At 41.4% G+C, this 19,210-nt stretch overlaps 1 protein-coding gene across 2 annotated transcripts in view; it reads right to left on the reverse strand.

Moving 5' to 3' along the window:
- The window catches only part of LOC112119106 (engulfment and cell motility protein 1), a 444,965-nt gene that overhangs the window by 231,004 nt on the left and 194,751 nt on the right, over nucleotides 1-19,210 (reverse strand). For both annotated transcript variants that reach the window (XM_026663518.1, XM_026663519.1), the window contains exon 14: nucleotides 4,075-4,179. In XM_026663518.1, the coding sequence (XP_026519303.1) occupies nucleotides 4,075-4,179 (105 nt within the window). The remainder of the gene's footprint in view (nucleotides 1-4,074; nucleotides 4,180-19,210) is intronic.

The raw sequence follows: 19,210 nt of genomic DNA on the forward strand, positions 1-19,210 counted from the left end.
AAACAGACAGTGAAATTCAATGACAATTAACATAAATGTCCAAATGAAAAACCCACAACCAGTTGAAAAACTGACCTGGGGTGGAAGAGAAACAGAGTTGTGTAAACAAACTATTTATTCTAGAGAGATGTGTTTTGCTGAACTGTAGCCAGCAGAAAGAGAGAGCGGAAGGAGGAAAGGAATCAAAAGGCAAGAGGAGAAGGTTGTTCAACTTTATTTGTTTTTAATTATTTCTATTTCAGAATTTCCACAACACTGTTTTCTTTCTTCTTTCAAGATACAGAGTTAACCACTCCCTCAATCTCCTTCTAATAGCCTTGTCACCTTCTGCAATCTAATCCCCTAAACTCTGAAGGCCCTTTTTTATTCAGTTCACTAGGCCTCCACCCTTTTATCTCCTTCAAGTATCTACACCAAAACCTTCTGCAAGGCCTACAAATCTTAATTGTTCCCTCTTAGGCCATGTCTACACTACAAAATTAAGTTGATCTAATTTACATCAGCATAGCGCTGACACAGTAATTACATCACTTGTGCGTGTCTACACTTTGCTTCTTGTGTCAGCGGTGCACATCCTCACCAGGACCGCTTCTATTGATTGTACTGTCACTGTGGGGAATTGTGGGATAGTTCCTAAAAAGCCAAGTTGACATAAGCAATGCAGTGTCTACATGGACACAGTGTCGACCAAACTACACTGACTTTGACTCTACGCCACTCATGTAGGTGGAGTTATTAAGTAGACGTAGGGGGACAGTTACGTTGGCGGAAGTGAAATTTAATTGTAGACACTTACATAGTTAGGTCAACATAAGCTGCCTTAAGGGTATGAAGAAAGGCTGAAGGAAAGTAACTGGAAAAAGAAACCCAGACTCACCCTCAAGATGTGTGCATCAACATCTTCAGCAGCCACATGTTCTTATCAGTACAGCCCTGCCTTCCTTACCCATGGTCTTTGTCCATAGCTCTCATGCAGTTTGTCGCAACTAAGGGTATGTCTACACTGCAGATAGACACCCACAGCTAGCTCCTGCCACCTGAGTCAGGCTGATGGGGTTCAGGCTTCAGGGCTGTTTAATTGTGGTGTAGACATTCCGGCTTGGGTTGCAGCCCAAGCTCTGGGACCCTCCCACCTCACCGGGTCCTAGAGCCTGGGCTCCAGCACAAGCCTAGACATCTACACTGCAATTAAACAGTCCTACAGCCCAAGCTCGCTGCAGGTTTTTAATTGCATTGTAGAAATACTCTAAGACTAGCGCCACAGGGTAGGGACTTTGTCTTATTTGTCGGCACTGTGGCACACCTGTTTATAGTGCAATACACTTGTTAATTGTGGAATTCTCCTGCTTTAGCTGAAGGCAGAGAGAAGGCGAGGTGGCATCTTTGGGCAGGAAAAAGCTTGAACATTCTGAGCATAGAAGCTAGAGATTTTCAGTAGAGATGAGAAAGAACCATACAGTGATTATGCAAATCTCTGCACTCTGACAGGCTACCCTCCATTACTAATCAGAATACAGAGGTTTGTATAATGTGTGGTTAACTATGGACTGAACAAATGTACAGTGATTATGCAAATCTCTCTATTTTAACTGTCTGCTGGTTGTAGCATTCTCCTCTGATGCTCTCCCCACACACTCACTCCACTTATTACATACTATTTAATTTTAAACAGAATTGCTTCTCATGGGAAGGAAGGAATCAGGAAGACAGGAGTGGGGCCAGATTATTAATGTTGGGAACAACAGAGATTTAGAGGGAGAAATACTGGGAACCAGAGAACAGGAGGCAAGTGGAAGTAACACCAGGGTAAAGGTGGGCAGGTGGGGTGAGGAATGCAAAAGGAGAAGGAAGCAGAGGTAGGAGAGACATGTAGGCAGATCTGATAGGGAGCTGGACAGGAGGAGCATGGCCTGCTGGGATATATTATAGTGTCTGTCAGTCACGGTGGCAAGGAGATGAGAGACATGAAAGTGAGCTGTTTGCCTGTGATCAGAGTTGCAGCACTCCGGGAGCACTACAAACTTTTGATCTCAGATTTGTTCAGGTATGCTGCTTAAAATGGTGCACTGGAACAACGCAATTCGGTGGGATGAGTACTCTACTGGAAGGATGATCTTGTGATTAAGGCACTGGAATGGAACTCAGAAGTTCCGGGTTCAATTCCTGGATCTGCTACAGACTCTCTGAGTGAGTTTGGGAAAAATCATTTAATCGGTCTGTGCCTCAGTTCCCCATCTATAAAAATGAGGATAATAAGTGCTAGCTTTCTGGGGTGTTGTGTGAATAAATTCATTTATATGTGTAGGCACTCAGATACCCTAATAGTGGGGACCATATAAGAAGATAGATGGAAGGACAGACATCGCTCGGTGAATGGCAATGACTAAACTTGGGACAATTTTAGCAAAAATTCTACATAATGGAAACAAGCTGAACCAGCATGAAGGGGTTAAGTGATATTTAAATAGAGGTTAATTATATGTGAAATGCTAAATCCCATTCTTAATATAGTACTTGCAAAATAAAGATGAATATAAGAAAAATAAATGAAATGTAGTGACTATATATATTCAGTAGAAAATTTCCCTCCAATTTTAAAGTCTATTTGGGTTGCTTAAAAATTATGGCCTACTCTCTTAATTGGGATCATAGGCTGTCCATTGGAGTGCCCCAGTAAAGAGTATTCTACTCTAGGGCTGAGATTTTCAAAGGCGGCTATGAATTTCAGTGGGAGTCGGTTGCCTAATTCTCTTTTAAAAATAAAATAGATTTCAACATATAGTCTCTTAGTTGTGTTTCTTTTAAAACCTACTTTCTAATAAGTAATAATGTTTCAATTTCTTTTTTTATACAGAGTTTAATATTCATTGCACTCCAAGTTACTGCTGTGTTCTTTAATGGCCACATTAGATCTGGGCTGAGAGAGAGAGAGAAGTCTTTAAAGGGCAGATCTTATTGTCTCTTATTATGGTGACATTCTGCTTATGGGTCATCATTGGACTAGATGTCAGCATGCCCTTTGCAAACCTCTCAAGGCTTTGGCATTATTCTGTTTTATGCAAAGCTGTAGGTTAATGAATATCATTTAAAATTCACTTTTAAATGGAGCTTTCCACATACCATATTCCTCTTGGAATTTTTTTTTAAACTAACAATGATATATATGCCTATTGTTTTTCTTCTTGTATTTAGTCTTCTTTAAATAGGTCTCTTCTTCTCTGCAATTGTGCCATTTAGCTGTGCCAACTATCTCAGGAATATTTAATGACTTTCTGGACTTTCACTTTATTGATTTTCTCATCCTCCACTCACTTATAGTAGATAGGCTTATAGAAGGCAAAATATTCAGTTTCAGGAATATAAAGATCAGGATGTTCACATGCTGAGATTATTGTCTGTTAAACGCCTCTATACATAAGGAAACAACATATAACACATTGCTATCAAACTGTCTTTAGAATAACTAAGGTAGGAGGAGGAGTGGGCAGGAACTGGGGGGCAGAAGTGGGGTGTGCAGAGTGAATCATGCTCCGGCTCTCCCTGCGTCCAAATGAAATACATCATTTCCAATAGCTTCCTAGCAGAAGTACCTTAATCCCTAGGACAGTGTTGATAAGGTCAGTTGACAAGGCATATTAGACACACTAAAGGAATCTTTACCTGAGGAGATAAGGTCAGTTTTTGGCAGGGTTAATGGAATGGAGCCGGACAGAGAATTCTGCTTCGTGAGGAAAAAAAAAAAGAAAATCTGCATATTTTTTTACAGAATCTTTCAGATTGTACTCCATACATAACACAGGGCATAAACTTATTTTCCCCCTTCCTTTGCAGGTCATGCTACAAAACATAAAGGCCATTAATACTACTTGAATCAGACATACAACACTGGAGCATTCACGCAAAGCTTTCACAGAAAGCTGTGGTGTTCTGTGCCCTGTGGCTTTCTGTTCAGTTGTTAATTACTCTTTGGGATGTCAGGATCCCATCTGTTTTCCTGGAATTATGATTTAAAAATATGAAATAATCTGTGTGAGCTGTGAAACTAAAACGTGTGAAGTGGGAAAGAACCCTTACCCGGATATATGCATCCTGGTGGTGTTTGGCAAAGTACAGCATGTTGTCAAGGGCTAGCATTCCTGGAGGGGTTTGTGTAAAATCCATTGCTGGGTTTACATGATTCTGTGGAAAAGATAAAAGGTTTACATTATAAATATCTGCACAAAAGCCATCAACCGCATTATTATTATTCATTTGTATTACCATACTGCCTAAAACCCCCAGACTTGGACCAGCACCCCACTGTACTGAGCACTGCATAAATATAGACCAAGGAGATGGTCCGTGTCCTGAAGAGCTCACAGTCTAAAGACAGTTATTATCCCTAGCATGTTAATCACTTAGTTCTATAATTATACAAGGTTGACTTTTCAAATGCAGAAATGACTTAGGAGCACAAATCCCACAGAAAGTCAATGGGACTTGTGCTCCTAAGTCATCGAGGTGCTTCTGAAAATCCGGCCCATAGCATTATTTCTTACATTTAACAAACATATGTGGATAAATACATATGCGTATATACTGACACATACCAGTATGTCTAACAATACAATACCTATGGCAGGGGTTCTCAACCTTTTTCTTTCTGAGGCCTACCCAACATGCTATAAAAACTCCACAGTCCACCTGTGTCACAATAATGGGTTTTCTGCATATAAAAGCCAGGGCTGGCGTTAGGGGGTAGCAAGCAGGCCAATTGCCTGGGGGGGCCTCATGCCACAGGAGCCCCCGCAAAGTTACATTGCTCAGGCTTCGGTTTCAGTCTCAGGAGGCAGGGCTCAGGCTTCAACCCCATGTGGCAGGGCTTCGGCTTTCTGCCCTGGGCCCCAGTGAGTCTAATGCTGGCCCTGCTTGGTGGCCCCCAAAACCTGCTCATGGCCCCCCTGGGGGCCTCGGACCCCTGGTTGAGAACCACTGACCTATGGGACTATATCAAAGATGTAATGAAGATGAGTGAAAGTTACTTAGTTCAGTAGGTAATGCTTAAGATAGATTAACTGTGTTGGCTCTCATAACCTTCTCACATAAAGGGTCACGAGGAGAGCTATGCAAATTTTAGCTGCTTCACTTTGCAGGGGTTCTTGTAAGCATATTCTCAGGTTTCTGAATTTCTGCACGTCTGAATTTCAAATTTGTGCTTGGGGTTTGAATGAATCCAAAAACTCTCAGCAAAACACGGTTGAAACCAGGTCAAACTTGGCAACTTCCAGACAAAACTGCAAAAACCTTCAATTCCACATGCTTTGGACGCAAAACCACAAATCTGTGCAGGTTTGCTAGTGAATCTTTTGATTAAGGAGATATGAAATGTATGTTTTAAATAAGTTCCATGGAATTCAAGGCTTATGTAAACGTGAACATTTGCAGAGTTCTAGACAACAGTACTTCACAGCTCTTAAAAGTAACTTTTTGAAGCTACTCACAAAGGATAGAATCATAGAATGTCAGGGACCTCAGGAGGTCATCTAGTCCAACCCCCTGCTCAAAGCAGGACCAATCCCCAGACAGATTTTTGCCCCCGATCCCTAAGTGGCTCCCTCAAGGATTGAACTCACAACCCTGGGTTTAGCAGGCCAATGCTCAAACCACTGAGCTATCCCTCCCCCAAGGACATAAAACTATCTGAAATTCTTATTTTTCATTACACACGGTGTCTTCAGGACTTCCTTTTCAGTGTCTTTGGGCTTGTCTGTACTTAAAATGATGATCTGTGCTGCTGTAGCACTTAAGTGAAGATGTTACCTTCGCTGGTGGGGTTCTCCTGTTGGTGTAGTTTCTCCAAATCCCTGAGTCTACTACGGGGGTTAAGCTGGTTTAACTGCATCACTCAGGGTTGTAGATTTTTCACATCCTGCGTAACGTAGTTATGCCAGCCTAATTTCCTGGTGAAGACCAGGCCTTCATTTCCAACATTCTAACATACAGAAATGTCCCCAGTCACTCAGAAACAGCATTTCCATTGTACACGACCCAGCTGAAAGAGGTTTTAAAAGTGCATTTATGATCAGAAATGACCCAGAATTCCTATTCCACTAAACGACTCCCTGTGTTTACTCAGGGTACGTCTACATTACCCGCCAGGTCGGCGGGTAGCGATCTATCTATTGGGGATCAATTTATCGTGCGTAGTGCAGACGCGATAAATAGACCCCCGATCGCTCTCCCATCGACTGCTGAACTCCAGCAGTGCGAGAGGCGGAAGCAAAGTCGACAGGGGAGCTGCGGCCGTCGATCCAGCGCCGCGAGGACGTGAAGTAAGTAATTCTAAGTCTATCTAAGATACGTCGACTTCAGCTACGCTATTCTCATAGCTGAAGTTGCGTATCTTAGATCGATCCCCCTCCCTCCCCCTCATGTAGACCAGGCCTCAGTCTCATCCACTTACTTCACTGATTTTACTTCTGTTGGCCCAGAACAGCCAATAAAGCTTTTAGAGATTGAGGGCAGGTCTTCACTGGGGGGGGGGGGGTTGATTTAAGATACGCAAATTCAGCTACGCTAATTCGACGTATCGCAGCCGACTTACCCCGCTGTAAGGACAGTGGCAAAATCGACCTCTGCGGCTTCCCGTCGACGGCGCTTACTCCCACCTCTGCTGGTGGAGTAAGAGCATCGATTCGGGGATCGATTGTCGCGTCCCGACGAGACGCGATAATTCGATCCCCGAGAGGTCAATTTCTACCTGCCGATTCAGGCGAGTAGTGTAGACCTAGCCTTAGATGGGATTCTACTCCTTTTCTCACATCAACAGAATTGTTAACTAATTTCCATCTGGAGAACGTCTTACTTGTAGATGTATGTGAGTAGAAACACTAGCAAGAGGAAACTACACAAAAATAGTTATCCTGTTGGTTTAAGAGACAGACTGAACTTGAGTCAGGCTCACACTTCTAGCCAGGGACAATTGACACACAAACCTAGATTCAAACATTTAGTTATTTTATGTTGAGTAAGGGGCAGGTTGATCAAAGGGGCATTTGAAATGCTAGATTTTAAAGAGGGATCTGGGAAATTCCTCTGGAACTAGATGAGAAACAGGAAGGAGGAAAGGTTACAAGAGATAAGGGACAATAGCCTTTGTATGGAGAATTCAGACTATTATAAGAGCTGTCGGAAATTTTTCAAAATTCAAATTTTTTCAACAAATTTTTCTTTGAATTTTAGAATATTGATTAAAAATTGGGGCAAAATTCTCAGGACAATTAAGTCCTGCTTTTCACCAGCTCTAACTATTACACTTTCCCCCAAGTGATACATCTGAGCAAATATTATATTGTTGAAATGCTGGTATAAATAATCTCAACTAGCATTCCTGCTACAGTAGCGAATTCTTTCTCACCATTAACATCAAAAATAGTCACATACTATGAAGGACCGTGGAAGTTGACAACAGGGGAGAGAAAACCAGGCGACATGACTTAGGGTGGTTGAAAAGGCCAGATGGGGAAAAGATGGGGGAAAGACGGGGATGTGTAACACTCATTGCCCAAAAAGAACAGGAATACTTGTGGCACCTTAGAGACTAACAAATTTATTAGAGCATAAGCTTTTGTGGGCTACAGCCCACTTCTTCGGATGCAGCATCCGAAGAAGTGGGCTGTAGCCCACGAAAGCTTATGCTCTAATAAATTTGTTAGTCTCTAAGGTGCCACAAGTACTCCTGTTCTTTTTGCGGATACAGACTAACACGGCTGCTACTCTGAAACCACTCATTGCCCAGATAGCGATATCAGCTAAATCTAAAGGGAACATACCTAGATGAGCTCTTCAGAATTCCTGAATAGGAGAATGTCTAGATTGCAATAAAACACCCGCGGCTGGCCCGTATCAGCTGACTCGGGCTCAGACTGTGGGGGCTATAAAACTGCAATGTAGATGTCTGGGCTCAGGCTGGAGGCTGGGCTCTGGGACCCCGTGATGGGGGAGGGTCCCTGAGCTCAGACATAATGTAGTCATAGTCCACAGAACACATCTTGGGTATGTCTACATTGTAACAAAACACCCACCGCTGACCTGTGTCAGCTGTCTTGGGCTCAGGCTGTGGGACTATAAAATTGCAGTATAGATGTCCAGCCTGTGCCCAGATATCTGCTTTGCAGTTTTATAGTCCCACAGCCTGAGCTCAAGTCAGCAGACACAGGCCAACCGGGGGTGTTTTATTGCAGTGTAGACATACCCAAGATGTGTTCTGTAGACTGATTCCAATGTTTAAATCTGATCTCTCTGTGTTTTTAATACATTTTGTTTTGATTCAGACCTCTTGAATCTCAAGGCTCCTTTACACACTTTTTTTTAACCAGTTAAAGTGGCACAACTCCCTTACAATGGGCACAGTAATACCAGTATAAAGGAGCTTATAGCACTATAGCTTATTTTGGTACATTTATGGAATTAAGCTATACTAAGGCTAGGTCTACACTACCTGCCTGAATCGGCGGGTAGAAATCGACCTCTCGGGGATCGATTTATCGCGTCCCGTCAGGACGCGACAATCGATCCCCGAATCGACGCTCTTACTCCACCAGCGAAGGTGGGAGTAAGAGCCGTCGATGGGAAGCCGCGGAGGTCGATTTTGCCGCCGTCCTCACAGCGGGGTAAGTCGGCTGCGATACGTCGAATTCAGCTACGCTATTCGCGTAGCTGAATTTGCGTATCTTAAATCGACCCCCCCCTGTAGTGAAGACGTAGCCTAACATAAGCTCCTTTATACAGGTATAACTGGAGAGGGGTTGTGTCACTTTAACTATATCAGTGTGTAAATCAACAGGGTTAAAACTGGTACAAGAACTGCATATAGACCTGCCCTGCTGTTTGGCAAGTTCACACAGTCTGCAATGGGAAGGCAAAACAGACTTCCACCTGTGAGAAGAGGTAATGAAAGCAGCGTGTCTGGAGCCTACCCTGCCTGGGACATGCATTAGGGAGTCCTCTCCCGGAAGGTATGTCCCTTGCAAGGCTGGGTTGGGCAGACACACAGGAAACATCTATGTATCCTGCACAATAACTAAGTTTAAGGGACAAAATATAACAGTGAACATCTCAGCTGCACCTTCTCTACACTTACAACACTCTATAAGTGGAGCAGAATGATGGGCAAGCCATAGGGAACACAATTTGACCTTCAGATCCCTGGCTGAGTTTGCAAAACTGATAGTTGGGGGAGGAGGACATCTTTGCACTGATAAACTAAGCACATTTAATAGGAAAGGAAACTGCGCAATGCCATTTTGACAATCATTTTTCAGAGTATAACTGCATTTTAGGTTAAGTGCTACACACAATTCTCTTCTCTTTATCTTCAGCTCTAGGGTAGACAAAATGAATGTGGATAAAATACCCTTTCTTGGCAAGCATACAGTATCAACACTAGACCCAGTCCATTTTCTTTAGCGGTTAGCATTTCTTTTGTTGGTATCTACAGTGTTAAAACCAACTGATAAGAAGTCAAATAAACATAAGTTAAATAGAAATAGCTTATATAGATCAAATTTCTAGCCTGGTTCTGTGATCTTAAGTGACATGGAGACCACAGCAAAGAAATTATAAGCAAGGGAAATCTCACCATGGCTCATTTCTCCAGACAGTGTCTCTTGGCACTGCTTGTTCAGTCAGAAAGCCAGACCTCCATCACTCATCATTTCTCTTTTGTTTGAGTCAAGTCCATATGCCTACCTAAACTGTGGATCCTAATTTTTAAGTTCTCTCCTCCTATAACACTAGGATCCTCAGCTGCTGTAAATCACAGATCAGTGGAGCAATACCAACTGATAACAGCTGATGGAATGTACGGCGTGTATGAAACAATACATTTTATTTTCAATTCTTCAGCAAATTAGGAAACAAAATAACTGACATTTTATTAAAACATAATGATCTCCTTCTCTGAACATGTTTTGAATGTTTATGGTTGAAAATATAAATTCCTCAAAAAGAGGGTTTAAGATAAAGATACCAAACTAAACTATCTAAAATATTGTCATGAATAATTTAAAAAGTATGCAAGCCCTCAATCTATGACATAATTTATTAAAAACATGAGTCACGATGCCCAAGGGCAAACGAACTGCATCTGTTTAGTATAAAGTCTGGTGAATTTCACTCATTGTAGAGAATCAAGAATGGGAAATGCATAGGGAACTGATTTGCTTTGTTGCCTAAAGAAGTTTAGTTCATTTTAAACATTTTCATAACAGACTGAAGAACAGTTACATATCTTTCAGTATCTGAGCAGCATGTGCTAACTATAGCTACTGTACTATATATGCTAAAAAATCAGAATCATTGAGAATTTGCTACACAGCCACAGATTCGGGCACAATGCTGTCTGGATATGCCATCTTTTGGAGGGGATGTAAATCCCAAATAGTAATGTGTGGCTGGAAAAGACCTTGAGGGGTCATCTAGTCTAGCCGCCAGCACTGAGGCAGGACCAAGTATTCCTAGACCATCGCTGACAGGTGTTTGTCTAACCAGTTCTTATAAAACTTTTGTGACAGGAATTCTATAACCTTGCTTGGAAGCCTATTCCAGAACTTAACTGCCCTTATTAGAAAGTTTTTCCTAATATCTAAACGAAATCTCCATTTCTGCATATTAAGCAGATTACTTCTATTCCTACCTTCAGTGGACATGGAGAACAACTGATCCCCATTCTTTTTATAACAGCCCTTAACATATCTGAAGACATATCAGGTACCCCCTCCATCTTCTTTTCTTAAGATTAAAGATGCCCAGTTTTTTTAACCTTTCCTCACAGGTCTAGTTTTTCTAAACATTTTATCATTTTTGTTGCATTCCTCTGGATTGTCTCACAATTTGTCCACATCTTTCCTAAAGTGTGGCACCCAGAATTGGAGACAGTACTCCAGCTGAGGCCTCACCAATGCTAAGTAAAGCAGGACAATTAGCTCCCTTATCTTACATGCAACAGTCCTGTTAATATACCACAGAATGATATATTAGTCTTTTTTTCAACTGCATCGCTTTGTTGACTAATATTCAATTTGTTATCCACTATGATCCCCCGATCCTTTCCAGCAGTACTACCACCTAGCCAGTTATTCTCCATTTTGTACTTGTGCATTTGATTTTTCCTTTCTAAGTTAAGTACTTTGCACTTATCTTTACTGAATTTCATCTTGTTGGTTTCAGACCAATTCTCCAGCTTTTCAAGGTTGTTTTGAATCAGCCATGGTGTGGACACATGGCTCTTTTTCCTGTATAGAAGTCACGGGCAAAGGTCAACAGCTGAAATTTCTGTGGCCTCTCATACCATAAAATAGCAATGGCCTTCCTTTCACTAAAACCATTCGAGAACATACCATAGCAAACAATCCTGCACTGGGTGGGGGCAAGATAGCCTGATGAACTAATGGGAAATTTCCACGTTAATTCCTATTATTCTAAAAAGACAGAGGAAATGATGGGAGAGATGAAGCCTGCTCGTGTATATGAAATGCCACATTCTACTTTTTCCTGTGGTGGTCACCAAACTATTAGGATTCAAGGAGGGAGGAGTACTGGCCTTGGATTCAGGAGATGTGTGGTCTATTTCCTCCTCTATATCAGGCTCCCTGAATGACCTCAGACAAGTCACTTGGGGGAAGATCTTCTCCTGGCTTCTTGTGGCCATTAAAAACCCCACAGCATGTTTCACAAGATTAGAGTTATTCTGGATAAACTCCAGTTGGGGTAATTACATTCAACCTACCTAAGGTTTTCCTGTAATTCTAGTTGGATAAAGCATTATTCATTTTCCGTCCTAAACAGTTGTATTGTGCTACTGATTGCTTTTTAAAAGCAGCCACCTTCCACCCAAGAGGTGGATATATTTCAGTGTCAGGAGTATCCTCATACATGGCATAATAGCGTATATGGTACAGTGTAATAACGGTGTACTGTCTATTGGCAATTGTTGACTTTTGAATGGTGACCACTATTTCCTTATTTTAGTCCTAACCACGTTCTTACATTTCTTCATGCTGTAGTGTATAAGCAATGTTAAATTTGAATGTGGGGGTGGGGTGTGTGTGGAGCCTTGCAAACTGGCTGTGAGAGGTGTTGGACCCCGTTACCACTAGTCTCCATTTGAAGACCAGACTTGAGTTTTCCCCAGCTCAACGGGAACACAGGGAGAGATGGAGGACCTTGAATCTCCCCCTCAAAGACCAGCAATAGGGTTGTGTCCAGGAAAGAAGCTGGAGCCTCTTGGGAAAGTCATTATATAGTCAGAGTCTCACAAAATGTGGAAAGCTTTTATGTAAGAGTCCAATCTGGTGAATGCTTACCTGAACGAAACCACTAAACCTTTAAAGTTGAATGTTATCAGTTATGACTGGAGGTGGCTCAAAGTTTTCCACAGAGAAAAGAACAGTATTTTCTGAAAAATGTCGGTGAAAATTACCCATTTTTTGGCTAGCACTTGCTGTGATTTTTGAGAGACAGAACTGGTCATGTGCCCCAACCCTGAATAGCTTCTACTATACGTTCCCTCTTTCTTTTGTATCCAAACCAATTCTCCAGGGATAGAAAGGAAAACAGGATAATCAATTAGCTCTGAATTGCTGGTGCACCAAAGTTAAAATCTTCCTTAGGTCAAATGTGAAAATTAGATTGGCATATACATGGCTGCTAGTTGATCTTTGCTCAGGAAGAATTCTGAACAGAGATGGCATGAATGTTGCAAATTAGGTATATGGTACATTAACATAATTGAGTAGGGAACATTTCACAGTGACTGACTCATTCTAAAAATATCAGTGACTACCATGCCCCATACCTGAGCCTTTTCCTAATTACTTCCCACCTCTTCTAAACAAAGCATTTCCATATCTTCGCTTTAACAGAGTAATTATTTTAACCAACAAATGTGTGTACACAGAAAGTACTACATAGAAAATACATTTGTGAGGAGGTAGTCGATTAAAGTTCTTCAGAAGGAGCAACCGAGACTTTTAATTTAACTGTACCACATTTAAAGAGGTTAGGCACAAGTTTCACAATACAATTTAATAAGATGGGACAGCAGTTTCAGGGTTTTTAACCGCCGACATTCTAGAAAAATGAAACTGAGAAATATCAAGGAGAACATTCTCTTTATTATCTCTCAAAATGTGTATTTTGATATTACCAAGCTTTCTCTGATTTTTGCATTCTCCCACAGTGACATTGTAGACAAACGGAAAATCTACCTGGAGGACTGTTGAATAAAAAAAAGAGCGTATCTCGAGTCAGATGTCTCTAAACTCAAAATTCAAGAGGCTCGTTTACCAATTAAAATTATATATTTTTATAATTGTTAAAATACTTTTAGCACGAGTCATTATATGATACACACACAATCTAATGAACTCCCCTATGCTTCTATTAGCTAAAATTTTAACATAGACTTGCAAAATTGTTTGCCCACTTGCACAGGGTTTTCAGGGCAGATGGAGGGCTGGAGGTGGTTTGCTACCAAGTAAAACATTGTTCGTTTTTTCAGTAGCATCATGCAGGTAAAGGGTGTACCTGGGCTGTTAAATTTTTATGACGGATTTGTAAGGCTTATTAATAACATGCATATGCTACTGTCTAAAAATAAAACTTACTTGAATAGATCTAATGCATGTAACTGTCTTTCTTGACAGATTTTGGACTCATCAACTCAACAGACCTGTCAATCTGCAAAGAAATTATGACCTCCCCCCAGCATCTCCTCCCTCTCAAAACAAAACAACCCCCCTCCACACCCAAAACAAAACAAAAGTATTTTTTTGAAATCTGACCCCCCATAAACCTCCAAAATCACTGGGCCAGATTCTCAGCTGATACAAATCAGCATAGCTCCACTGAAGCCAATGGAGGATCTGTCCCTTTATGTAATTTTTTTAAGAAAAGAGACAAGTTTATGATCAGCATTTCAAAACTGTGAAAGTTATGCTTGCGTGACCTAAATAGGGCACTAGAGCCATCAGATTAAGCATAGTCGTGCAATTCAAAGTGCAGTATTGCATGGGTTTCTGAGTTTAGCTAATTACATTTTATCAGCATGTTTTAAAGCTCCCATGTGGCTCCAGTTCAGCTGTACATACAATTTATACAATAGTTTTACTGTTCCACTGAGTGAGCTCTCTGGATGTGACACTCTGTAGCTAAAAGTAGCACCCTGGAACCACCATATTCACCACTGTGATAGGATTCTGATGTATTATGATTACAAAATATGCCTTGTGAGGTATCATTTTCAAGTACTGATTTGCTGAACAATAATATCCTGTTAGATTATATATACTATCATTGTATTATGAGGTATTGCTATATATATATATATATGTTACTGAAATATGTTGTGTGATGGGAACACCCACAACCATCCTTTCAATTACAACAAAGGAGTTGTTATAGGCTCATCAACACCCAATGCACTATCCCAGAGACTTCTTGGAGAAGGCACACATGCAATGGAGACTACTTGACCAATTGGGACAGACTGACACCCCCATGTCACAGCAAGGATCTTTCTAACCACTGGAAAAAGGTATAAAAAAAGAAATAGTAACATCATCACTTGGCCTCTTCCCCCCAACCCCACCTCAACACCCGGAAGAAGATCTGGAAGAAAAAGACTCTGAACTGAGGAAATTTGGTCCCAGGCTGGAAAAGGGTCCAGTCTGTGTACTGAAGAACTGTAAGCTGTGTGTACCATCTGCTGGGGTAAGAAAAGCTGTTTGATTCAGCTCTTGCTTAGTTTAAAAGTTTACAATTATGAATGCGTGTTTATTTTTTTATTTTCCTAAGATAACTATTTCTGACCTGAATGCCTACCACTTATAATCACCTTAAATCTATCTTTTTGTAGTTCATAAACTTATTTTATTCTTACCAGTGAGTTTGTCTAAAGCGCTTGGGAAGTCTGCTCAGGTTACAAAGGCTGGTGCACATCCACTTTCCTTTGACAAAGTGGCAAACTACGTAACAAACTTACACTGGCCAGTGCAAGATGGTACAGTTCTGGGGTGCAAGACTCGGAGCTAGGGGGTTTTGGCTGGAGCCTCCCTATCAATGGTTCATGAGTGGCTGGGTGATCATTCATGCAACTCAGTTGAGTGTGCCCCTACCTATGGATGGCTGTCAGCGTGCAGTGCCTGTCAGAGGCTCGTAGCTTGACATCAGCATCACAGTGTGATAGGCAGCACAGGTTGGTGTGTAAGGAGGGCTAAGCAGACCCACAACCCAGATTGCACCCCAGGGACCTCATTACACTGGGTCTTCATTTCTAAGAGTACTGGCTATAACAGAACTTTTTAAAAGAAAAGGAACAGAAAATTGACTTTGTGCCATTGCGCTGCCATGTCTTCTCATTTATGATATAACTCCTAATCACCTCGTTGGGTTTCTTTTAGAAAGCAGTTGGCTGACTTTTAAAATCTGCCAGGCACTAAGCACTCCATCTGAACTGGTGGCTTTTTGATATTAAAAACAGAACAGGTTTCAATACAAGTGAGATTAACATTTAAGAAGTGGATACAGCTCATGTAGTCTTATGATGTTTAAAATGAATCAAGGGTTCATCTCCATTACAATTACTTTTCCTCTCTTTGGCGTCAAGAAGCATCACTAAACATCTCAGACTCCACCGAACTCAGCAGAGTAGCTAAGACCTGGCCTACACGCAGTTTTTGTGCAGGTATAACTACTTTGGTTAGGCGTGTGTTGACACTAATACAACCCCCTCATGTGGATGCATTTATTCCAGTATGAAGGCACCTTATACCAGTATAGTTTATTCCCCTTCCCATACGGGAATAGCTATATGATATAAGCCCCTTTAGACCAATATAGCTGTGTCCACACTAGGAGGCTGCACTGCTTCCACTATACTGATATAAAGTAGTACAGCTTTTGTGTGTAGACAAGGCTTAACATATCAATCCCTCTACTGTCTGAACTGAATAATTAGCAGAGGAGGATGGGGAAGGGGGCGTAAATTAGTTGGACCCAGGGGGATTTTCCTCCATGTGTGTCTTAAACTACATTCTATTTGCTTTAATCTGGCACATCCCTGAGACAAAATTTGTTCCTCAGAGATATGTTTACAAGCCAATGATTAATGTAAACATCCAGACAGAGAGAGTTGTGCCTGTTTACGGGAGGGATTGGGAGTGTGGGGGATGAACTCTGACAGAGGGAAAGGGATTCCCTAGTCTTCCCTTCAGTACAAAAACACTCAGGGTTTCCTCTCAGCCTTGATTGTGATCCCACAAACTTGAAGCCAATCGGGTGTAAGGAAAACAACAATAATGTACAGGACGTCACACAGATATCCAGCAGGATTGCAACTAAGCTGAATTCTATGTAGCTTGAGCCCTGCCTGCCTTAGAGACTGCCTCTCTCCCTGTGCGTGTCTGAGGAAAGTTGCTCAAGGACACAGCTATAACACACATCCTCTACCAGAGAGATATGTCTGCATATATGGTTCAGTAAAGTTGTAGTTATGCATTGTGATGCATTACGATGTAGTTCCTAAATCCTCCCCCTCCCCCCCCCCATCACCACCACCACCACCTAGTTTAAATAGCTGTTTGGCAGGAGTCCTCAGCGCTAGAATTTACTTTGACCCCTAGCACCAATTTGTGTATAATACAAGGCCTATCTGTTTTTGCAAGCTTTTCCAAGGGAAGGGAATGGGGTCGAGTAGAGGTCTGGAATGGATGGGCTGGGCAAGAGTCTTTTGTTGACATCGAAAGCCATTTGTAAAATGTTGTGTTTCATTATTCTGAGTTTTGAATGTGCAGTAAAAGATTATTGATTAGTGCATTGTAAAAATATAAACAAAACAATCCGAATGATAAATCATTCCTCATTCTCCCATTCAAGCAAATTTATGCTACAGAGCTTCGGCCCATAAGCATATCTCAAATGACCACTAAAATCACATCAGCTACTATGCACAATATGAGCTGAACCAAGGATGGAAAACTAGAACATATACAAATATTTTGAATAATAAAATGTATTTGGCTTCCCTATCTTAAAGGCACATTGAAAGATTCTTTGCTCTGGTCCCAATCTGGCATTCTGTTTCACTTGCTACAGCTGATGCTATCAAAAACATGCAATAGTAAATAGTTACTATAGGTGAGAGTATCCACCATCCGCGGTAGCAGAGGAAACAGAAAGGGAAGAAATGAGGCAAAATTATTTTGTTTTAAACTATATTTATTTACAATATTTAAGTGATCATAATGACCAAGAACTAAACCTGGGCACAACCAAAAAAAGGAAGGTTACTTAACTTATGGTAACTGGATGCAAGGGTTCATCTCCATTTTGAGATGCATGGTCCCTAATGGTATTTACTGTGAGATGAGCACACGTTCATACGCCTGACACCAGAAACTCTTCAATAGCAGCATAAAACGGTCTGTGCCTGCTCCCTTCACTTCTTTGTGCTTTGAATCAAGGGTCTAAGAGGGTGGATGGGGGGAGGGTCTCTCCATTTCCTGCTCTTCCACAAATCAAGAGAGGATCCGAGCAAAAGGGAAGGAGGGTGGATGGTGAATACCCATAGGGACCATACATCTCCAAGAATTCCAGTTACTATAAGGTAAGTAACCTTCCTTTCTTCTTTGAGTGCTGGTCCTTATAGGTACTCATTGGGCAGATTCCCAAGCAATGCTCATTGAGGAGAAGGGTGCAAGGAAGTGCTCTGAACCACAGATCACAGGATGGCTGAACCAAAGGACGCATCCTTGGCAGAAGCTTGAATGAGGGCACAATGTCTAGTTAATATATGAATGGAACCCCATTCCGGAGCTGGAATTCCTTGCATGGAAGCTACCTAAGCAGCCTGAGCTCTTGTGGAGCAGACTGTGGAGAAGGAAGTCCCATAAATTCATAACAGGTGGAAATCCATGTAAACAGTCTTTTGGAAGAGATTGCTTCCCCTTTCATTCTATCAGTGATGGTGATGAATAACTTTGGAGACATCCAAAAAGGCTTTGTCCTGTACAGATAAAAGGCTAGAGTCCTGCATACTCTAGGGAATGGAGCCTCCTGTCCTCTCTATTATTGTGAGGCTTTAGTTAGAAGATGGGCAGATGAATGGTCTGATTCGGGTGAAATCCAGAAGGGACCTCAGTGTTCATCTTTGTAATTAAAATGCAATGATTAGAATACCTTTTAGGATAACACTGGTGTTTTCCTTTAAAGAGGAGGAAGAAAATCATTAAATGGATGTATGAGAAACTACTGCAACAAAATGAACATAAAATAATAATAATTAGAATTTGCCTGTGGTTATGATTCTATCAGGAACTCACAAGGGAAATATACAGGATATTGCTGCACTTCATCACTCAGACGATTCTGGGTACAATTTTGAATCGATTAATCCTCTCTCTCTCTCTCCCTCCACCCCCTCCATTTGTATTGTGGTAGCATCAAGGAGCCCAAGTGATGGACTAGGGCCCTACTGTACTAGGCACCATACAAACAGAACATAAAAAAGACAGTAGCCATTAATGCAGTGAGTTATTCTTTTCATAGAACTGAATGGACTCTGATGATTGTGATGAGAGTGGGTAGAAAGGTGGGGATACTTGATGCAGATGTTCTAAGCTAGTAGAGAACAATGAGATTCGTGAAACACATCCAACACCAGTAAATTAAAAACTTGGCAGAAATCTTAGTCCCAGCTCCCTTCAGAGACCTCTGCAAAATAAATGATAGTTGTTTTTTCTTTGGCTTTTCTTTCTCAGCAAGCTGACACTGCAGCTGTGTGCAAAAGGAATGAGTCACGTTGTATTTGGTTCAAATGAAAGTTCAGAGATGTGTCAGCCTTGTGCTTGCAAATATTCCACTTCAAAATGAATCGGTCATGTGAATTTACCAGGTGCCTAGGAGACACACACAGTAGCTGTCAAAACTCAGCACCAGGCGACGAAGTTAAAATGTCATCCATGGCTAGACATATAGACCCAAGATCCCAAGGGTAACAAAGTGTACAGGCACCACAGAACTGCGATTTACACAGTGCCATTTGTTTTATTATCTGTAACCAGGTCAAGCTTCCAATAACCAAGAAAGACAGACCGAAAACTATCCTACAACAAAGTAACTGTCAACAACTCTGATATCCTATCTGTGGTCTTAAATCACTATATGAAGTTAA

Source organism: Terrapene carolina, unplaced genomic scaffold, assembly GCF_002925995.2.
Source record: "Terrapene carolina triunguis isolate 2854851 unplaced genomic scaffold, T_m_triunguis-2.0 Scaffold33723, whole genome shotgun sequence".
Lineage (NCBI taxonomy): Eukaryota > Metazoa > Chordata > Testudines > Emydidae > Terrapene > Terrapene triunguis.